Source organism: Drosophila pseudoobscura, chromosome 2 (genome assembly GCF_009870125.1).
Source record: "Drosophila pseudoobscura strain MV-25-SWS-2005 chromosome 2, UCI_Dpse_MV25, whole genome shotgun sequence".
NCBI lineage: Eukaryota > Metazoa > Arthropoda > Insecta > Diptera > Drosophilidae > Drosophila > Drosophila pseudoobscura.
Genome location: NC_046679.1, coordinates 6,968,347 through 6,991,905, shown reverse-complemented (window position 1 = coordinate 6,991,905; position 23,559 = coordinate 6,968,347). Strand labels below are relative to the sequence as shown.

The 23,559-nt window shown below is 46.6% G+C and overlaps 2 protein-coding genes across 2 annotated transcripts in view; one reads left to right on the top strand and one right to left on the bottom strand.

The window, feature by feature from the left end:
* Positions 1-4,478: 4,478 nt before the first annotated feature.
* The window catches only part of LOC6896978 (Golgi-associated plant pathogenesis-related protein 1-like), a 32,039-nt gene continuing 12,958 nt past the window's right edge, over positions 4,479-23,559 (top strand). Inside the window, exon 1 of the mRNA XM_033376923.1 lies at positions 4,479-4,553. Within this exon, the coding sequence (XP_033232814.1) occupies positions 4,488-4,553 (66 nt within the window). The 5' untranslated portion in view covers positions 4,479-4,487. The remainder of the gene's footprint in view (positions 4,554-23,559) is intronic.
* On the bottom strand, positions 8,583-10,404 carry Qsox2 (Quiescin sulfhydryl oxidase 2). Its single transcript, XM_033376917.1, has one exon. The coding sequence runs from the start codon at positions 10,343-10,345 to the stop codon at positions 8,669-8,671; it is 1,677 nt and encodes a 558-aa protein (XP_033232808.1). The 5' UTR covers positions 10,346-10,404; the 3' UTR covers positions 8,583-8,668.

The window sequence follows — 23,559 nt, the reverse complement described above, 5'->3', positions numbered from 1 at the left end:
CAATCAAATTGAAATTGCGCCAAAAACCAAAGGCCATGGCCGCCAGGCACAATAATTTATCACTGTTCCATGGGGAATTTGAGACAGAGTCGATCATGTGGATACCCTACAAAAAATGCTAGTGGGGTTTTTTTACTAGCTGTGGAATTTATGTTAATCAGAAGACGAGCTTGTGTCGTTATGTAAACATAGTTTATTTGGTTTGAGTATTTGTGTATTTTTTGGTATTTGTTTAATGAGAGGCCGAATACGATAGAAAGCAATTAGTGACTGCCACAAAATTCAGGTGCTAGACCCGTGCCTTAATGCCAGCCAGAGAACAAAAGAAAGAGAGCGTCAGATCAGCTCGGTGCTGCTGCTGGGCCGAACTCGGGGCTGCTGCTAAGCAGAGCTCGGGGCTGATGCTAAGCAGAGTTCGGCACTGCTGCTAGGCCGAGCTCGGGGCTGCTGCTAGGCCGAGCCCGATTGCTGAACCGATAGAGAGTTAGAGCGGGAGAGAAACGAAACGCACGAAACGAAGAAGGCGGCATAAAGAGACGAAAGAACAAACGCTGCGTGAGTTATGTACTGTGGGCAGTGATATTTATGGTATTTATTGACAAAATATCTGGCTGGCAAACCGTACGGTTCTCCTCTCAAAAAATATATACTGTTTACTCTCCACTTAAAGGTCATGCCTGGTGATGCCCAAGCCCATTGTAGGGTATGCCATGCAGAATAAGAACAAAACCCAAGAACGAAAAATAATATTTCGGTTTCATTTCGAGAATTCGGCCCGCTCTCGGCATGGAACGACAGGCAAACCGAGAGAGACCGACCGGCTGCAAGCAGTCGACTTCACTTTCTTGCTAAATTATATCATCGTCGTCTCTAAATTGCACACACACACAGGCACACACACACACAGGCACACACACAAACTTTCAAAAGGGGAGCCCAAGTCGGTCTGCAACAAGTTTGCCAGAGGCTGCCCCTACCCTGCCTCACTGTGCTGCTTCTTTTTGGGCGAACCGAACACATTTTGTCGCTCCCCACGTCTTGCCTTCTCTCCTCTTTGTCTAGCTCCTGCTTCTTCTGTTGATCCAGCTCCCACTTCCTCCCTGTGCCGGCTCTCCCTGATCATACGTCGGCTGGCATATTCGTCAATTTTTGTGCGCATGCAATTTACGCAGCGCTGCTGCAGCGTTGAAGGAACTGCCGCCGCGCGGCATCAGCAGCAGAATACGAAAAACCTTGAGTACGGTCAGTGACCAGAAAAAATGCATAAACATTTTTGTTCTCTCCTCTTTCGATGGCAGGGCAGAAGAGGGCGGCCGAGGCAGAGGCAGCAGCAGAGCTGCATCGTTTTCGTCGTCGTCGTCGTCGCAGCCAGTCAATTGCAAATTTTCGGAAACTCTGCAAAGGGGATAGAGGGAGGGAGCAGGAGAGCAAGCAACCAGAGAGGCACGTACGATCGGGACGGATGGGCTCCCCATTTTTTCCCCTTTCCATAAACCCGAATGTTTTTGTGTTCTTTGCTGGCGTGGGCCTGTCCCAGTCCCTGTCCCTGTCCCATCCCGTTCTGCCCTGTGCATGGGCCGACTCTTAATGGCCGGCGTATTTTTGGCAGACGCTACGCACACACACACATTAATGTGTGCATTCTTGGCAGAGGCAGAACAGCAGCGCTGTGCAGCAGTCCCAGCCGGTTTGATGTAGTGCAGAAGCACGAGAGAGCGAGAGAGAGGGACAGCAATAAGTCTGTCGATCCACTGCCATAATTTTTGTTTATTATACCCTGACAGAGGGCATTACGATATCGAGCAGATGTTAACAGCACATTTACAGAGCCGATCTGTAAGGGTATTGATATGTCGGTTTGCCCACTTGTATGCCGTTTTTTTTGTTGTTTTGCTCTGTAATTTTTCGGGCTCCCCTTTGTGTGTGCGCCTGTCTTCGTCTTCCTCCACTGCCAGCACTCCGGCTCTTTCAAATTATCAAGGACAAATGTGCGTTGAACTTGATCTCGCTTTTCATTGCTCTCTCTTCCTCTCTGCTGCTGCTGCTGCCGCTGCTGCAGTTGCAGCGCTGCTTTTGTTTACATGAAACCAAATTTTAATTTTAGATTTCAGTCTGCGCCTTGCACTTGCTGCCTGCCCCCTGCCCCACGTTGTAGCCATAAAATTTGTTAGTTTAGCGCTGCAAACTCTGATTAAGAAACAGATAAGAGCTCTGCCAGCGATTAAGAAGTGAAATTTATTTGGCATGCCCCGCGCAGGGGAGGGTGGGGGGTCTCCATAAGAAGGCCAACAAATGTGGCAGCAAATTTGATTCTGCCGCTGCCGCTGCAGACAGAGGCCGTTGCTGCTTCGATTTGAGCAGCTTGTCCGAAAAACTGCCGGCCCCATCATCATTTGGGGGGACTCGTAAAACAGCCTCGCGCCCAGGTGTGCCCCAGCACAGACAGCACGTCTGTGGCCGGGGCCAGACGGCCCTGCCGCAGCCCAAGAGCCAGTCGAGCCGGCAAGGTGGATTAAGTTGTTATGCCAGGCATTAGTGAAGGTGTTGCTGCAACAGGCAGATGTTCGGGATACCCTTCAACGAAGAGCTCTCCTTTTGCTTAGACGTTTGTCAGGAGCAGGCTGTTTTCCTTCTCTTTGGGATCTTCAGACCATCAGACGAAACCCTCAAAGAGAAAGTGTATTCCCCACTTCGTCTCGATATTGTATATATTTTTTTGGGATTCACGTTTGATTGCAGCTGAAACATTGTATTTTGAATGGGACCGTGGCATGCCACAGGTACCGGTGAGTGCCGGCCGGAAAATTGTTTTGATAGCATCAAGAGGTGGTGCACAAAAAAAAAAGAAACCCCCCGTAAGAATTTCTAACCTACCTCAATCCATAAGCACGACTAATGGTGTGTCCTAAGTCATTAGGGATAGCCGGCCGCATGGCCTGTTGCAAGTAACATTAATGGGCACAATAGAATGCTTAGCATTCATCAACCCTATAAGCCAACTCATCAGCGACAATTTTTGTAGCATTTTTAAGTTAATTTACCCAACAGGAAAAACCATTCGAGATTCCTGTCGCCATTGCCATGGCCATCTCCGACTGCGACTCCGTTTCCAATGCCATCTCCAGGTAGATGGATCCCCGTTTCCATCACCATCTCCGTTTCCATCTTCTGTCTAACTTAAAATCTTCTGCATTCGATCATTTATGGCATTTTATTTGGCGCGTCAGCAAATGTTGCAAAGCAATTTATTTATGACATTTTTTTCGCTTCAACCAGCCTGTTGTTGCACTGTTGTTTAAATGCTGCGCGCCACATTTGCCAACTTGGAATCGTGCGGCAATGTGTGGCACAAAAAAAAAAAAAAAAAAAAAACTAGCTGCATGACGCGTCCAAAACGCGCGACAACTCAAATCTTGTAATAGCCGGGGCCAAGACATGACAAGAGACAGCAGAGACTCCCAGTCCAGGGGCAGAGTCAAGTTCCATATTCATTAGTTGCAACACGGCAACAGAAGAGGAACATCATCAACAGAAGCAGCAGCAGCAGCAGAAGCAGTAAAAGCCATGATCAGCAGGCAACTAAATGTGGCTAATGACTGCCAAGGTGTCTTGGCTAAATACCCTTGATTTGGTTTGCTTTGGCAGCTCTCTTCCTGAAACAAATATCAAATCAAATTTAACCATTTTCCGTCTCAAATTGAATCTCTTTTCTATTATTTTTTTATGATCTCTAAAAAAAAAACAGGAAAAACTCCTGGAGGTGAGGAGGAGGAGGAGGAGAGAAAAATCTGTAAAAAATCAAGATGCTGCCGACATATTTTATTTTGTTGAACAAGTGAAGGAAAAACCTGATTTTTCCTTTGGAGTACCCAGCCAAACATCCCAGCCCATGCCGGCCATGGGGGCCGGATATGACCAAATTGCTAGGGTTCCCGGCCGCCGGTAATTGGCATTGCCAATGCCACAGCCAGAAAGAGCAGCAGCCACGACTACAACCAGGAGAACGACAGTTTTTTGTTGCACTTTTAGCAAAAATAAATATGAGTCCACGGCTGGACCTGAACCTGGTCTAAGGTCTCTGTCTCTGCCTCTGTCTCTGGGCCCTGGTCGTTTTTTTTTTAGGCAGGGCAGCGACAAACGCCAGCCAAGACAGATGTGCGACATTGCAATTTGTTACAGTTGCAGTTGCATTAACGGCTGTGGCAGGGACCGAGCGCTGACTGACTGGGCTTCGGTGGAGGTAGGGTTTGAGTCTGGGATTGGGGACTGGGACTGGGACTACGGCCTGGGCCTGGGACTGGGAAGAGTTGCAAGAAGCAGCAGCGGCAGCAATAGCAACCTAAATATTTTAATGCCCCGGCCACATTGATGGTTCGCTTTTTGCTGATGTTGCCTGCCTCTCTGCCTTGCTCTGTGGCAATTAACATTTTTTGCGTGCACAAATATTTTTCGACTTGAGAGAAAGAAGCCAGCAGCTAGAGCAGCAGATGCACATGAAATCCCGCCACAGAAGCTGCTTCTGTTGCATGAAACTCAAACAAATTAAACCTAAGGTAAGTGCAACAAAAACAACAGGCGCACAAAAAAAAAGGCGCAACAAAAACACATGCCAGCCAACTGAAAAAACAACAACAATTGACTCTCTGGCTGGCAGCAAAAACGTAACGAAATATTTTCAAATGCAACCAAGTGAGTAAATTGTGGAGCCACTGTGTTGCACTGCACTGGAGAAAAACCCACAGGGAAAACCATTCCGATTGGATATGTGAGGTCTTTCTTTTTGTCAGTGTAGCGGCGGCCGAGTGGGAGACACACACACACACGCTCACGCAGAGGCCAACGCACACGCACACTATGGCACTTCATAAACTAAGCAAATTATTATTTAAAAGCCCAGCCATGGAGATGGCGATTGGGGGCGGCTTTGGACTGCACTTGTACAAAAATTATACATAAATTGTTTTAATTACACGATGCCGCAAATTGTGGCCAGGGCGAGAGGCAGAGGGGTCCCTGAGGGCCGGCAACAAAGTTTGGGAAAATTTCTGCCAAATTGCATTCGGTTTTGTTGTATGCCAGTATTAGCCTTTTATAAGTGGGATAAATATGGCTGGAGACATGTTTTTAATGAGGGATTTTGGGGAGTTCTGGATTTCAAAAGTTTTTCTTTAAGATTCCCGGGGTTTTTTGTAGAAAATTGTATCCCTAAATCCCTAACATACATTTTATTGGGCACTGATTTTTATTACTAATTTTTTATAGGTTTTTAATCACAAACTTCCTGCCTGCCTTTCGTTTTGTATAGCATATAGTATCCATCCATTAATCCAAATTTTTCCAGCCCTGGTTATAGATAGATTTTGTTGCCTGCCTTTCGATGGTATCCATCCATTAATCAACATATTTTCCAGCCCTGGGTTCTGGCCTGTTGTTCTTCTCGGGTTTTTTTCGTTACCATCTTTTCTATTCATAATTTTTTTAATTATATGTAGCTACATAGTAAAATGCTCAAGTTCGGCATAGAAAATGTGGTGTGGTGTGGTGCAGGGTGGAGGGAGGGGGGGAGGGAGTGCCCTCCAGCCAACGGCAAATTGCGGTGCCCGCCCATTTGATCCAAGCTCCAACCCCTGCCCACCTGCTCCGTTGCATCCATTCACCCGCAAGTGGCTTAAAAAAAAAAAAAAAAATATTTTCACTTTACATTTTTTGCGTGTATTCGGAGATGGTGGGCCTGTGGGTGGGCAGGGGTGGGGGGATGGGAAGTGCAGGAACGGTAGCCGCCTTGTCGACGCAGCAGACAGACACAATGTTGCCTTTGCCGCTAAGGCTCTGATAATTACCAGGTTGCTGCTGCAACCGCCCCCCCCACCCTCGACACATCTCTGTGTGCCTCCGACTTCTATGCCACAAATTTATGTTGGCTTCGCATGCGCTGGCAAGGTGCAGCGGTGTGTGTGTGTGTATTTGCAGAAGTCAAGTCAATCTTTAGACTGTTTTTACATAATTATAACAACGAGGGGCCTGGGCCCCCACCCACCACCACGATTACAGCTGATGCTTCTTCAGCTGGCATTTTATTGCTTTCGTAATTCCCTTTTTTTTCGTTGCGTTTCTTTTGTAATTTAAATGCCTAAACAATAATTTGTGCACAATTCTGGACGGGGTTATTGTTTTTGGTTAATGCATGCCAAAACCCAGTCATGCCATGTCAGGGGGAAAGAGGGGGAGAGACAGGTTAGGGGTAATCTCTTTTCGAGCTGGCAATTACGTTATGCAAATGATTTGGATCCCAGCAAACGCCCAATTAGAGGGCTTCCGGGCGAGGAGTGCTCTGGACTTCTTCTAGACCGTCTAGAAAGACTATCTAGAAATTCATAAAGCAAAAGCCACAATATCCGTTTGCTATTAGAGCCAAGACACATTTTGTCTATATTTTACGCATTTCGGAGGCCAAGATAAATGGATTGCAATGGCAATGCTACAAAATGGGCGCTGGTTTCCGGTTTCCGGTGCCGAGATATCTGTGCGTGCACGCTCGCAAAATTTACGGCCTCCACGCTGGACGGGAACCTTCAATTTTCAAGGCACACGCACAAAATTCATGCGTACTCGCGCGGTACAGTTGTGCACGGGCCAACGCCATTTGCCATTTGGCCCCAAACTCGGGCCTGCCGCCCAGCAGGTTGTGTAAGGCGGCTATCGATGGGTGAGGAGTGAAAAATATCGATAAGCTGCACACTGACACCGCCCCGCCTCAAAACCTAACCTCAAAGCCCACCCAACCCCTGCCCTAACCTCAAACCTCTTGCCCGCGATTCACTTCTTTTGACTGCGTGCATTTTATTTATTTATGCATATTATAAACTTTACATACACATCATTACATAAGGGCAAAGTGAGTGCGTCGATTAGGGAGGTTGGGTCAGGGTCTGGGTGCGGGTCTGGGGCTTGTTTGAGGGGTGCCAATTTACGCACAATGAAGAAAGTTTTGTGGGCGTTGCACTTGCTGGGCTGTGGGTCCTGCTTCTGGGTCCCTCCTGGGTTTTGCTGGTAATTTTTAGCTTCCGTTTGCTGTTGGCGTTATTTGGGCATGACTGAACGACCGCCCCCCTGCCACCCAGTGGCACCAGCAACCTGGGGCCCACTCCCCCAAATAGTCAGTCCATTTGTCAGGTGAGCCGGCCGCATGGGGCCCGGGTCACGTCACCGTCGCCCCTCTCATGTGTGCATGCGTGAAAATTTTTCCACCACATCGATTACTTTACGCAAATTAGTGCGTAGATATTTTGCAAAAATGTTCTATAAATAATTCATGTACAGGTCGGCCTGATGTGCGTCCCCCTCCACGATGGCGCCTTGTGGCAGCGATTGGTATTGGTCTCTTCCTTGACGCTCCATTTAACTTAAGCGCTTAATTTAGTCAATTTATGCAATTTTCATATCACACTGTGAAACCTGAAACCGAGCCAAGGAAGGCCAGAAATAGTTTGATGAGAGTAACGCCCATACATTTCTTTGGTACTTCCAGGGTGGCTCCAGGCTCTCTTCAAGATTTCTTGAGATTCATTTTATTTGATCTTTCCTTAAATTAACCCTTTAGATTCCAAATAGCTAACAACGGCCTCGGCAAAAGCTAAACCATTGGTCTCTTTCGGATGCAGGACCACCGCACGGCCCCTTCGATCGATGATGCCCAATTTGTCCTCTCCGGAATTGAATTCCAGATCGAAATGTTCGAAATAATACGGATTCATTACGATTCGTACAATCACATTGTCCAGGCTCAGCAGAGCCAAGATTGTGTCACGGCCCAGCTTCGAGTAGTGTTCAATCTGTTCGACCAGCACCAGATGGGTAAAGTGGCTGAGGACGGCCTGATCGAAGAGCGATTTGTAGTCGTCGTGAGGGCCGATGGGTCGGAAGTTTGGAGAACCATCTGGCAGTGGCAGCTCCTGTCTGGACATGACGTTCCACACGGAATCGGTAATTTGTAGGGGCGTGTCCATCGGGATTTCCAAGCCTTTTTTGCCCTGGCGAATAGGAAATCGACGGCGAAAGTATCGCATTCCATGTGAACTTTCCATGTGGTAGTCGGCACAGGTCTTCTTATTGACTTCCACATTGCATTTCAGCATATACACGTTGAGGAGACGCCTTAACACGAGCAGACTCTCAACAGTTTCCTTCAGTATAACTGGGTCGCTTTTGGAATGACTGTAGAAGACAACGGCATTCAGGGGATTGTTGGCCAAGAGATCATCGAGATTCGAGTCCAGAAAAATGTTATCCTCTGTCTGGTACTGAAGGATACTTGCTTGGCGGCCCTGGACAATAGCTCCTGACAGGCCGAAATAAGCCAAGAACTTGAGTACGATTTTCATAACCGAAACGTTGAGCTGCAGGTTTGTGTTTCAACTAAAGAGATTTCAGCGCAGCCTCCAGCCATGTTTTTTGGCGGATCCAATCAATGAAACGAATGCAAAATGATTCAGTACTGGACTGTGCTCTTTCTGCAAGTTCTTATGTCTAGTAGATGCCAAATGCCGGTGATTGGGTAGCACAAATGAATACTCTTTCATGGATAATGGTTTCTTGAATATTACTCTTTATTCCCGGCCTGTTCTCTTACATATTATGATTGGTTTTACGAGGTTTCTAGTAGCCGTATTCATGGGTATCCCCTTGTGGTGGGCAGACCGTACGGGCTCAAGTTCTTATTGTCGTAGATAATCTTCAGATATTTCAAGACTTCAGTGCGATTCCAATGGGAATTCTCATTGCTGCAGGCGGGGCAATACTTTTTGCTGGGAAACTGTATCTTCGGGAACTTGGGATCCTCGGTGGTGTCGCCAGCCAAACGCTTGTTGACCTCGTTGTGGGCCTCCCACAGCCAGAGGATCTCGGCATCGTGGTCCGTCACCCGATCGATGTGTTTGCGCTCTGCCAAGGCCAGGAAATGATCGGCACAATCGCGGCAGCCAAAGAAGTGCTTGGCAAAGCCGTGTATGGCCGAGAGCACGGATCCGGCCTGAAGGTAGTACGGTGGCTTTGCCGCCGCGACTGTTAGGTAGTGGAACAGCGTCCACAGGGAGCAGGTGAAACCGCGCAGGAAGGGACGCGAGGCAATGCAGCCAACATAGCGCTTCGCCTTGAACACATTCCCCTCCAGCTTCTTCTCTGTGGACTTGACCAGGTCCGCGAATTCGCTGCCCGTCAGGCGGTTGATGGGCAGCAGGAACCCATGGAGGTTCGTGAGCAGCTCCTGGCCGTTATTGTTCAGGGGATTGAGGTGTCTCAGGACTGCGATAATGTCCCGCAGGGCCGTCAGATTGCTGCCCTGTATGAGGTCTGCCTTTGGCAGCTCTATGTGCAGCAGTTTGTCGATGGCCTGCTCCAGATCGGCTCGATAGATCTTGGCCGGTCCGCCTCGCAGCACAGTGGCCAGGATTGCCTGCTGCTCCTTGTTCCGGACAGTACGCACTTTCGGTGCCACAGTCGTGGGCAGTGGGGGCACGGGAGTGTGGCCCTTTTGGGCGAGATACTCGGCAATGCTGGCCGCATAAGCCTGGCTCGTTTCTTGGGCGGCCTTCAGCGCCTGGACGTTGCCGGCCAAGTCCAAGATGGCCAACTTCTGACCTTGGGGCGTCAGGCCGAAGTTGGCAAAGATCTGGGCATCATCGACAAGGCGTACGACCACCGCGGGATACGGTAGCAGTTCGAAGATCGTGTCTCTGCCAATGTTCGAGCCCTTCGGCTGTAGGACGAGTGCAATGTACTCCGCAGCTTGGCCAGGACATTTGTGATCTCCGATTGTTGTTTTCGCATTGCTGTCGGATCTGAGGGGGTCAAAGTACAGCAAGTTCCAGTTCATTTCTTTGGCCAAATACCCGGCCAACAGGTCTTTAATTTCGTTGGGTTTGACAGTGGGAATGTCGATGCCTGTCCCGTTGCCGGTGTATACCGGCGGAAAGTAGCGCAGCGTCGGGGTCTTAAGGACCTGAAAGTCGCGACAGATCTGCACGTTCTTCTCCTGGGCACAGTCGACGGCATAAATGCTGAGCACGCGCTGCCACTTGTACAGGTCGCGTGCCACGTCCTTGAAGGTGGGCGCAAAGCGTTGGCAGTCGCCGCAGAAGATGTTTATGAACTGCACCAGCTTGCCCTTTGGTACTGTCGCCAGATGGTTGCGCAGTGTATTGGTGTCCGCATTGATCACGTTGTCAGCCTCGTCATAGAGACTCGCCTCACCTGTCGCTTCATTGGGCCTGGCCCTGGCCTTGGCCGTGGCCAAGAGCAGCAGCAGCAGCAACGTGGCAAAAGGCAGTGAATTCCGAATCGGAATCATTTCCAGACGATGTGCGCGAGTCCACTTGGCTATTGCTACTGGTTTACCCCGCCCGGGGCGTTGCGGCTATTATAGCCGCGATTCGGTTTTGTCTCGCTTCGGTTGCTTACCTCTCGACCCCCTCCTCCCTCTCGTAGTCTTTCTCTTTGTCTGTCTTACACGCTGCGGATTGAGATTGAGCGGAACAAAACAAATAACTGAAAAGGCGAACGATGATGGGAAGAGTAATTGAAGAGACTTCAATGGATTTGCATGACGTCCTTTCGAATCTGAATATCAACGTGTGGGTATCAGATTACCCATCGATATCTGGCGAGACCTTTTAGAAACTAATTTTGAGAGAGAGGGAATCTTGTGAGCTGCGGCAAGGGCCGAAGCTCTACTGTTATAACCGGTTCTGATAGACTTGTTACAGGTATTACAAAATCTGGTTTGACCTTCTCTCATAGTCTCTGAGATTTAGAGGGTCAGACAGACCTGACTATATCGACTCGGTTAGTGATGCTAATCACAAATATATGTACTTTATGGGTTCGGAAATGCTGCTTCTGGGTGTTACACACCAGAAAACTAATGTACCCCTAAACTCTTCAAGAGGAACAACCAGACTTGACTATATCGATCCGTTTATTGATGCTGATCACGAATAAATATACTTTATGGGTTCGGAAACGCTTCCTTCTGGGTGTTGCACACCAGAAAAGTAATGAACCCCTAAAATCTTCAAGAGGAACAAACAGACCTGGCTATATCGTCTTGAATACTGATGCTGATCACGAATATATATACTTTATGGGTTCGCAAACGCTTCCATCTAGGTGTTACTCACCAGAAAACTAATGTACCCCTAAAATCTTCAAGAGGAACAACCAGACTTGACTATATCGACTTGTTTACCGATGCTGATCACGAATATATATACTTTATGGGTTCGAAAACGCTGCCTTCTAGGTGTTACACACCAGTAAACTAATGTACCCCTAAACTCTTCGAGTACCGCTGCCCAGCTGTACAAATCGAAAGGCTAGACCTAAGTAAACATCAAGCCATTAGGTGCTGGGAATACCCAAATAAATAAGTGGCTGAGATCTCGTAAATATCCCAAATAAATATGGGATTGAGATGCACTAAATAAACGATATGCAACGTCCAGCTAAGAGTGCATTTGTGTCCACACACCATAGTGATGGTATGATGATATGTATGGCACCATCATAAACCACATGCTGGATGACCTGCACTTGGCCTGCCTCGGTTTCCCCTCAATCCCCGTCAGTGGAGGTAGGTTTCCTGGTGTGGATGCGCTCCTGAATGGTCTCTCTTACTAATTAGATGTAAATGACACCCGACAAGTGTCCCTAAACGACCCCAATGTGTTTTCAATTATCCCACTACACCACATTCAAATGCCGAAACACAGGCACTCACAGAGTCTGTCTGCCGTTCTGCCTGGCCTGATGTTGACCCAAACCGGCCACAAGGACATGAGCCAAATAACGAGCTGTGGCATCTGGCAGTCAAAACACTGCCTGTGTGTATGTGTATGTGCAACAAGTGCACACAGCCACAGACAACTGCAACATGTTGGCCTTAGCAACAAGTTTTTGGGGTAATAGTCTGCCCGAAACATGGCCAAAATATGCAAAACTTTTTGTGGGTGGAAAAGCTGGCTGGCAGCCATCACAGATTATGGCCATGAGAAGATCAAAACACAAGACAAGCGCCACTCAAAAACTTTGTTCGGGTGTGAAAGCAGCCCTGTAAAATGCAGCTTAAAACTTTTTGGCAACAGTTTAGCCAGGGCCTCTGCATCTCTCTGCCACACAGAATCCTTGCCACAGCCGAGATGAGGCAACTTTACTGCTGGCTAATTTAATTGCCACAAGAAGATAAGGAGGGCACAGAGAGACGTTCCTTCGGAAGGGGAATCGTGGTGCCCTCTGGGAAAGGGTATGCAACCGTGACGGCATACTGGCATATTTTATCGCAAATTAACTGTGAAAAGGCGTTGCAGTGGAAATAACTAAGCGAATAATGCCCCAAAGGGAAAGGCAAGCGGCGAGTCGCGAGTCGCGAGGAAGCCGTGAATAGACCGAATAATGGGCAAACGTTGCGTATACGTAATGCCACAGCCTGGCATATAAATGCAAATTAAGAGTGGATTATGAATGCATGAAACAGAGTCCTCCAGGGAGTGCATCTGTATATTGCGTAGGCATTTTGTTTAATTAGACTCTGGACCACATTTCCTAATGACGCCACAACAATTGTCGCAAAAACTTTCAATCAGCAAAAAAAAAACCGAAAGACAATGAATGGCTGGGCAAACATGTGTGGGGCGGGGCTTAGTGAACCCCACCCCCGCCCCATCCCCAGCCCAGCCTCTAATGCACGGACTGACATGAACAAAGTAGCAAATCGGTTTGCAAATCAGTCGACAGCCGGCAGCCAGTAACGGTAACGGACCCCCCCACTCCACTCCCCCCCTTCCACTCCTGTCAGTCAGTCAGTAAAAATTGCGTAAAATACAAATATTGTGCCAGGCTCATACTCTCATAGCATTTTTCCCCCATTTTTTTGTTATACCCTGTACAAGGGCATGTTCGAAGGCATAAACTTCTACTTTGGGCGGCCATATCTTTAGGTATATACACTCTATTGCTATGATTACAAAAATCCTGCGTAAGGTTGTACAATTATCTGTTGAATCCATCAATACTTAAGGATATACGCTTTGTGGATGTGGAGTAGAAATTAAAACCATAAAAGTCCGCCAAGTCGCAAAGGTGCGCCTTTCTTTTTATTTTTAAAAAAGATTTGGGGCGAATATAGCAAAATCCAAGTATGAGGAAAGGATCTACTCATCCAGGCCCTCAACCTATATTTTTTTGGTGGAAAGTCCATTCAAAACTTGTCATTTATCAATCATTATCAAGAGCTGCCTGTCTGGGCTCTCCTACCTCTTGATCGTCGCATAATTCTTTGGCAATTTCTATCGAAACTCTTCTGTAATCCTGGGTATCTTTTAGTCGGTATTTGAAATCGCATCATTCTAGCCTTTTTTCGTTTTTGTGCCTTGTTTTGTTCTTGTGCTATGATTCCCTGCGTGAGTACGATATGGGTGGGAGATGGGTGGGTGAGTCCATCAAAACGATTTGAATGCGTCGCTGACGTTGATGGGTTTGAGTGAAAAGCGTCAGTGGCTGGCAGGCAAGGGAGGAGGACAGGGACAGGGACAGGGACAAACAACGAGCCAAGTTCGTCAATCAAAAGCTAAACCGAAATCTCCTCATGCGTGGAACAGGAACAGGACAAGAACAGGGCAGGGCAGGGCAGAGCAGGGCTGAGGATGATGATGATGTGGATCCACTGGATGATGCGTTTGCTGTTTGTTTTGTTTTAATTTTCTCGATTTTTCCCCCTTTTTTCCGCTCTCACTCACCCACTCACTGGCGTTGGTTGTTTTTTTTTTTTTCTTCTTCTCGTTTTTTTTTCGTTATTTGAAAAACTCTTCAGTTTGTGGATTGTTGCCATGTTTTTATTGTTGTTGAGTTTGGTTTAGTTTGAGCTCTCCTAAGCAGTGGCAGTGGCAGTGGCAGTGTCATCTATCAACAGCAACCAGGAGCTGTAGCATCTAACATTACCAGTGGCTGCGCCTCTGTTTGCCCACTTGGCTGTGTGGCAGGAACGACTGGGAGCGCATTTGACATTTCATCTGATGACTGTCTGAAATCGCCGCTGATGATTTGATGCGTCTGTCTATACATACACACACACACACACAGGCATGCATGTGTGTGTGTAAGGACTGGAGGCAGCAACAATGCCCTGAAATTCGCATTGTTAGCAAAACACTACACAACAGCCCATAGGAATGGAAATGGAAATGGAATGGCCAAAGTGCCCGGCAGTGCTGCCACGCAGCCCACGCACCCACGCACTTGACGAGTCACCAAACCAAACCCGAACCCAAACCCAAACCCTAAACCGAACCTAAACTCAACCAATCCCAGCCATCAGTTGGATGTATCATCCCTGCCCCCGCCCTCAACTTCCGCTTTTAATTAAAAATAAAAAATATATATATGTGTGTGCATAGAAAAAAGACCAAACAATAAGCCCACTGCCAACAAAAATACGGCGAGGGAAAAAATTCACAATTATTTGCGTACAAAAAGGCTGGAAAAAAAAATAAAAAAAATTGAGAGAGAAATTGAAAAACCACAGCAACAGTGGAGGGTAGTCCTGCAGGCAACAGCAGGATTTGCATGCGTATCTCACAGATACGCACTTTGGCTGGTTGCACTCGACAGGGGCGAGGGGGAGGGGGAGCTCTTAATTTGTCTGGAAATGCAGCAAACTAATGTAAATTACGCAATTTGAACAAAATGGAACAACTTTTTGCCCCTTTTGGCCTGAAGGTGAAACAGATTCACTCACATTTGGGTCTCCAAAGTCGTCATAGGATTAGATTGAATGATGTCTCCGAGTAACCCTAAATAAACCTCCTTCGATCTGGCAAACCAATACACGCGGCCATCCTCGCCCTCAATGTACTCAAAAACCAACAATTTGAGCATATTTTTTCATAGAGACCAATCAAAATAGTCCCAATAATTAGCTGAAAGAAGCTTAAACCCAGAGTAGAGATCTGAGAACTGAAATGGAATGAATGTGCGGCTTCCTGGGATACTTCCCAGCCATTGGCAGGCCATTTAAAAGTCGATGATGATCATTATGGTGCCTCATTAAAATGCACTTAATTAAAATGCAATGGCAATGGCAATGGCAATGGCAGCGCATCATTTAAGACGAAATCCAGTTTGGTTTTCGATAGAAAAACAGCCAACGAAAAACTACAAGGCAAAGCAAAGCAAAGAAAACCAACGACAACGACACAACACCAAGAATGAAGAGTGTCGCATCTGATGAATATGGAACTTGCAACAGCAGCAGCCACAGCAGCCAGAGACTTTGCCTGGCAACTATTTCGATGCGTTGCAGAAATTTCTGCACGAATCCACCGCTGAGGCGGCGGCGGCCAAACCAAACCAATCCAGCCCCAGCCCCAGCTCCAACCCCAACCCATCCCCAGCCCCAACCCATCCCCATCCAAGCCAGGCCAGTCGGCTAGCAAAAAATGTCATAAATAAATTGCTTAGCAACATTCACTGACGCGCCAAATAAAATCCCATAAATGATCGAATGCGATTTTTAGTCTATGCTACAACGGCGGTGGCGACAAACTACAAAAAACAAAGATAGAGAGAGAGAAGAAAACTCAACAGCTTTAGAACAAACTAAAGAACAGAGATGGCAGGATATAGACCAGGGGATACTCTTTCCCAAGAGGCCTTGGAATAGATTGTAGATAGTAGCCGAAGGAAGCACTGTAATGGTGGGTTAAAGAAGGTTAAGAAAAGTATTTTATGGGCTTCAAAGTGCTAGAGACTATGGAAAAGATCATCCAAAAGATGCAGGCAACAGCAAAGTACTACAGATTATGGAAAATATCATCCAAAAGATGTTTACTTATGAAGCCCTGAAATGGTGGGTTAAAGAAGGATAATACAAGTACTTTAAGGGCTTATAAATGTTACAGTTTATAGAAAAGATCATCCAAAAGATGTTCACTTCAATGTTCTAGAGATTATGGAAAAGATCATCCAAAGGAGGTTCCCTTATGAAGCTGTCAAACGGTCGGTTAAAGAAGGATAATAAAAGTACTTTAAAGGCATCAAAGTGCTAGAGACTATGGAAAAGATCATCCAAAAGTTATTCCCTTATGAAGCCGTCAAATGGTGGGTTAAAGAAGGATAAGAAAAGTTCTTTAAGGGCTTCAAAGTGCTTCCGACTATAGAAAAGATCAACCAAAAGATGTTCACCTATGAAGCCCTCAAATGGTCGTTTAAAGAAGTCTTCTATGTTCTTCGAGTGCTACAGTCCCCAAAAATATCTATAGTCATGCACAGGTGATGCAAAAAACCTCCCAAAGTGCAGTCGCTCTACCCTCGATGAGTGTATGTTAAGGCGTTGTGTAGACAGCGATGCGATGTGACTTTTTTCTAGCCAGAAGCCAGCAGCCAACAGCCAACCGTCTGACCAACCGTCCGACCGACCAGCCAACTACTTGTTGCTACTTTTTTAAGAATTTCAAATGTTTTTCCTGGTAAATTAACTAAAAATGCGCTGAAAACGCAGAGCACAGCTCCGTTTGTCTGTGTGTGTGTGTGTTTGGATGTGTCGCCGTCTTCGATCTGCCTTCTCTGGGCTCTGGTGAACGAAAAAAGCAGATGGAATACTCGGTAGAACAGAATCTGGCTGCCAACGAAAGCAGCGAACAATTTCCTATTTTACCAAAGTGGTCGAAGCAGCGTCGCCGTCATTAATGTGGCTTTTAAATGCGGGAACAGACAGGGGCCAAAGCCAGAGCCACAGCCAGAGCCAGAGCCAAAGTCTAGTCAAGTGTGCGCCTTAATTATGTGCGGGTCTTGAGAGTATTGGCTGATTTTGTAATTAGGTTTTCATTAGAACTTGCACACAACTATGGTCAGAGCATCTAGTTGTTGTTTTTTTTATTTTTGTTGCTTTTACCGCATACACGGCATACCAGGCCCGAGTTCATAACTCCTCGGCTGACCCAAAACTAAGGCTAAGGCTCCTGCTGATTGAGTTACTCGCACTCGTCGTCGGACATATGTAAACCCAACAGTAGCCAAGTGTTGTACACACAACACCGGCAATAAGACAAGGCCAACACGACGACAACACCCAGCCAGAGGAGGGAGCCTCCGTCGTCGGACCGTTTGCGGACCCACAATCAAAGTGAAAGATACGACTAAGGAGCCAGCGTCTGCATTTGTCTTGGCCACGAGGCTGGGGATCAGCCAGAGCCAGAGCCAGAGCCAGGCCAAGCCGATCCATTGAGCCAAACAGCTTGCAAGTCCCATGTGCGGCACTTTCTTTGGGCCGTGGATTATGCAGACAGTCTCCAGGCAGGCCTCCTGGTCTGTGGACTGTGGAGCGAGGCAGAGTGGGGCGGGTCTCTGAAGGAGAGTGAAGTTTGGGCAAAGAAGGCGGCTCTGCTCACGTCTTGCGACTGCATTTTGATTTATCCACGCGCTGTGGCAGCTTCTGCTTCGCGGTTGCTCCTCCTGCCTCCTGTTGCTGCTGTTGCTGGCGGCGCTTCAACGACTGCTCGTGATTAGCGTGGCGTTGGGGAAGGTGTGGCCCGAGCAACTGAAGTGGCCAAATGCACAGACCGGGTCGGACCAGGATAGACTCGCGCACGGCACGGCACGGCACGGCACCCAAGGCCTGGAGCCGGGAGCCGGCATGAATGAACAAGCCAGAGCCAGAGCCAGAGCCACTGCCGCGCGATGCCATCAATGAAATCGAATGGAAACGAGTGGAATGTGTGCCAGCCAGCTTCTAAGGCACTTTCGATGGCTAATCCCGCAGGTAGATAATTAGCCCAGACCACACAGACACCGGTAAAAGGAGAGGATGGAGGCAGTGGGAGCTGATTGGGGAGTCAAGAAGTGAGCTTTATATAAAGCAGGGTTATCAAAGGGCATTTGAAAAGGTCTTTGGATGTGGAAGAATATCTGGAGAAGAAGGATCTCAAAGAAAGGCAATCGAGACAAGAGATGGTAATGGAATAGGAATTATCATAGCTACTTTAGAGTATCTAAAGTGATCAGCTGGTGTCTCTTCATCTAAATGAATCTTCGAAATTTCTAGCAATAAAGGACACTGGTAGATCGTTTTCAATGGTTGATTATACAGTGATATACCGCAGAGATCATACATACGAATCCAAGGGAACTAAACTTGAACACCTTTCGATTTATAAGCCTTGATCCAGCAACAAAAAATGGTATCTTCAGCCCAGCTAGGGACTCATCAAAGACCTCCACAGCCTTGGTGGAATATAACCACAAAAATACATACAGAAAGGCAGAAGAATTTCCAACCAAATCAACCTTTTTCTGTCTAAAAATACAAGGATTTACTACTTCCTCTATTCTTCATTACCTCTCAAAGTTTTTTCCTATAGATGCCTTCCTCTTTTTTTGCAGAACAGGGTAACTCTTTCCTCTATACCCCTTTTAATAGTTTTTTTTTGTTGTTGTTATTGTTTTTTGTATGTTCTATAAAAATGCAAAAATTATGAAAATTTACCTGCTGCTGTTCGTCCGTCTTTTGTCTTTCTCTTCTACTTTGGTTCTTCTGCCTTCGTGTCTTTTTTTTTGCTTTTTGTAACTGGTTTTTCAGTTGTATTTTAGCTATTTTTGGTGCATTTCGTTTTGATTCCTGTTCTGAAAGGCGTCAATGAACCTTTAAGCCACATTTCACTGTGCGACCACGACACATGTCTATGAATTCTAATTATCCATTGGCCATCCATACACCCCGTACAGACCCCGCACAGACCCCGCACAGACCCCGCACAGACCCCGCACAGACCCCGCACAGACCCCGCACAGACCTCGTACAGTCGGCAAAAAAAAAAAAATGCAAATACTGTTTTTGTCTAAGGCCTTAAGCGGCTAATCATAAAAGCCCATCAAATTCACTGACATTTCCTGAGTGTCAATCACTTGAGTTATTCGCTGGAAGTTGCCTTGGAATATTTTCGTTTCGAAACGAAGGCCTGGACTCGGTTCCCTAAACCACAAATCTTGGCAACCCAAAGGTAATCACTGTGCCGTTGAGGGATCCAGCTGCTGGTCAACTTTTTTTTTGCAGGCGGCAACAACTTGTTTTGGATCGATCCGCAGTCAAGGCGAGGTACGAGTGCAATCAAAAAAATGTGTGGCAAAATCAGCGCTGAAATACTTATTTAATGAACCTCTTCCTCTCGGTAACTCAACAATTTGGCGACACGAAATCAAAGTCATGGCATCTGGGGATGGGCCAGGCCCGTATCTAGCCAGCAATGAAATGCATTTTATAATTGTACACGCACTTTTTTTTGTTTGTTTGTTGGCAAAATTAGAAGCAGCAAAACAGCAGAAAAAGCCACAAGTGAATGAACATTAAAGCTCAAATCGCGCATCATGTTGCCATGTCAGCGCACATGGAGCAGTCGGCGTTGGCCAAGTTAATGACATTGCCGAGTCGGGCACGGCAAAAACCTGGCGACAACTTTGGCCAAAGACCAAGCAGAAGGCAAGGTAGCAGCAGGCAGCGGCGTTGATGAGCAAAAAACTGGACATTTTGATTTTAGAAAAATATATAGAAAACCACTTTTTTGTTTGTCGATTGTGTGGCTGTATCCTCCATCTGCACTGGCCATTGGCCAATGGCCAATGGTAGCTGGCCAACAGCCTCTTGCCTGTTGCTGTCGTGGAAAAGTTGGCCTCCTCTGGCCTCTGGCTCAGAACTTGGTTGGTTTGCAAGTTTTTTTGTCGTGTCAACGATAGCCAAAAATTTATGAGAGCCAACCGGACAAACACATAGATGCATCTGTGAGTTATATGGAGGCTTTTGACAAGCAATCAGGTTAATGAGCGAGCAGGCTCTTTTTGGTTGCAAGAGAGAAAAGCCAGCTCAAAGATTTATGGCCCCAAGTGGGGCCGAAGAAGGACCCTGTGGCCGCAGGAACTTTCACTAATGAAGGATTCCTGCAACCCAAATGCATATATACATAAAAACATTTCGCATGTCATCGGACTTGTCCTTGTTCCTGTCGGGGTACCGGGAGGGATCTCTTCTTTAGGTGTGTCGTATGAATATTCTAAAAAGCCAAATGATATTGGCCAGCCATCAGCATAAAGATGTCGATGTCGAGACAGTCGCCTAATTAAAAATGCAATTGAATGTTTCCCTTTTGTTGTTGCAAAAAAAAAACGAATGACTAGAAGTTGGTGGGGCCTGGAGTTCGAAATGTAGCCTTAATTAAATATAATTTACAATTTGCCGGCGGTCATAACTTTCCAACAAAAGGCCCTGGCCGCCGTGTCCGTCCGGGCTGGAGGATGAGGTGGGGGCGTGGCGTGGCGTGGAGCGGCGCCGCGGCTGCTTTGCTGCCATGGGCCATGAAAATGTTTCAACCGAAACAACAAAAGAGCATGTTCCGTGGCAATAATGGACGATGCACTAATGTCATTCTATGGTCTCCACAAAACGACGGCTCCATCAGCGGCATTTTTTCGCTCGAAATTATCATAAATTTGTCGTTTGGCCGTTTGGCCGTTTCGATGTTGGAGAGAAGGCCAAAACATTGTTCTTTTTGCCAGCCCAGCTTAGCCGCTGCTTAGCTTGGCTCGGCTTAGTATGCACGGCCCCCACCCCATCCCCACCCCATCCCCACCCCATCCCCACACGGCGCACGAAAAGTTCGGAAAATTTACAGCCAACCCCAGGCACAACAAATAATTTGAAAATTCGTCACACGCTAAAATATCAAAAGGCGGAATATCCCCCATAAAAACTAATGGGAAAAAACACAACAAGAAGGGAATTAGTTTGGAGGTTCTTAAACCCTTCGAAAGGGGCTCCTAAAAGGATCTGGCAGGATCTCTGGCAAATAGTTTTGAATAAACAACTGAAGGTAGAACCTTTCTGGCATCAATTACTTTTCTTTCTCTGGGAAGGATACCTTTTGAACAGTACTTTCTATAGGCGTATCCACAACTTTTCTCTGTCTTTAAGCCTTCTGCATTTCTCTGTCTGAGGCCTCAAACGACGGACCTCAAACCATCAGAAAACTCCATAAAAACTAATAGGAAACACACACTTCAATAAAGGAATTAGTTTGGAGGTTCTTAAACCCTTCAAAGGGGCTTCTAAGAGGAAGATCTAGATCTAGAAGGATCACCGGCAGGTAGCTTTGAATAAACAACTGAATGTAGAATCTTTCTGGCATCAATTACATATACTTCTCTGGGAAAGATACCTTTTGAACAGTACTTTCCATAGGCATATTCTCTGCATTTCGCTGTCCTTAAGCCTTCGGGAATTCTCTGTCTTAGGCCTCAAAAAGCGGATCCCATACCATCGGAAAAACTCCATAAAAACTAATGGGAAAAAACTCAACAAAAAGGGAATTTTTCGAGTAAGTTTGGAGGTTCTTAAGCCCTTCAAAGGGGCTTCTAAAAGGAACTGGAAAGATCTTTGGCAAGTCGTTTTGAATCAACAATTGAATATAGAACCTTTCTAGAATCAATTATTTATTGATTCTTCTCTAGGAAGAATACCTTTTCAACAATAGTTTCCATAGGCATATCCCCAGCATTTCGCTGTCCTTAGGGCTTCTGCATTCCTCTGTCCTTAACCCCTCTGCATTTCTCTGTCTTGAAGCCTCCTGCATTTCTCCAGAGAGCTCGAAGAGCAAAGAGAACTGTCTTCCGTACGCCTAATTGGTGCAATCGTTAAGGAGATCCGAGACCCTAGATTACCCTAGAGTTCCCATACAAATGCCTCCCGCAAAATGTTCCACACCTTCAGCATTCCTACCGTTAAGAGACCCCATTTCTTTAATATATCTTCAAATGATTTAAGTTGGCTAAGTGGATTAAATGGAAAGATTGACAGACACTCAACTTATCAGAGCTCTGGCCAGCCTCAGACACCCCGTGCCCCTGAAAGAGTCGTGTCGTTCTATCGTATCTGCCACAGGCATCGCTGGGGCCTCTGCTGCTGCTGGCCCTTGTTTTTCGCTTAATTATAAATGCAAAGTTTTCTGCCATTTCCTAAGTTGTTTTTTTTCTTCTCTCTCTCTCTTCTCATTTTTTTTACATTTCGGTTTGTTTTGGGCAGAGGAATTTTCGTTTGGCCCTGAGTGACATGACTTTGTGCTGGGGCTTGGGAAATGAATTTTACTTTTTGGCCGACAGGAAGTGCCCCACGGTGAACGGGCGAAGCCATAGAGAAATGGAGAACTGCAGAGTGGGTATCAGAATCTTTTAAATGCAATTTAAGGCCGAGCACTGTGCAGCAGTGCACAGAACGAGTCGCTAGAGTTGTTGCATGGATTGTATGGGGTATGGGGGAATGGAAATGGAAAATATGATTATAATTATAAATATTGCATAAGCAGCAGAAACTTGGCGGCGCCTCTCCCCCCCCTCACGCACTCTCCAGAAGGAGCTATAACTGGAGCTAAGGGGTGGGGGGAGGGAGGGGCACACGCAGGACGTGTGACGCATGCGAGCACAAAAACAAAACGCACAACGAAAAGTGCGTAAGTTGCGCCACAGAATTGCATATAATGGCTAAAAGTATATGCTACAGCGCAAGTCATGTGTGTATGTATAGGCATATAACAAGTAAAGAACTTTACAGACGGCATAGCGACTAAAAGTTACCCCTTAATCGGGGGATATACGATAGCTGTGACACCATAGAAATAGGCATTGAAAGAAGGCCATAAAATATTTAATGTAATTGAAAACCCCCTCCCTCTGTGCAGCACACCCTTTATAGGGTATGGAAAAACTTGTACATATGTACTGGTAAATGGGGAAAATTATGCAGAAATGCGAACGCAATTTTCGAGGCCTACAGCACACACTCTCGCTGTCTTGGCCAGCTCCTTCTCTTCCTGCGAAAAATAAAAAAAAAACTTTTGCGGCTGCCCCTTCCTCCGGCCACCATCCTGGGGCCTGTCCTGCCTGTCCTGCCCCTTCCATAAGCTCTGGTTCTGATGCATAGCGGTCGCTTTGTTGGCCGGGGGCAGATCAATATCCTTTTATGCGTTTTCACATGCATTATGCATGCAGACGTTGCTGCTGCCTCCCTGAACCTCCACCTCCACCCTTCTGCTGCTTAGAAAAAAAGGGGAAAAAATAGGAAATGGCCAAACGGAAAATCATGCGTAAGTGCTGGCGGACAGGCGGGGCGTATACGCAATATTTGCCTTCAATTGCAGCTGTTGGCCAATGGCAAACAGAGGCACAAAAAAAAAATGGGGAAAAAATGGAAAAAACCCACAGCAAATGGGCATCAAATTAGCAATCAATGGATAGGAGAGGGTCGGCGGTTTAAGTGGAGAAGTGGAGCAGAAGAAGTTGAACAGATATTTATTTTAGCATATAGTATATTCATAGACATATCGAGCACCGCATCGAGTACGTGCCACTCCGCTCGAGCTGCAGTTCAAGTTTTATTTGATTTAGTTCTACAGGGCCAATTGCCATTACCCGCCTGATTAGTAGCGAAAATTTATTCGACCGTGCCAAGCGATTTGAATGGACTTCCACCAATTG

Excerpts from the sequence above, each read along its gene's own strand:
- Qsox2 (XM_033376917.1), bottom strand. The coding sequence starts at position 10,345 with ATGATTCCGATTCGGAATTCACTGCCTTTTGCCACGTTGCTGCTGCTG.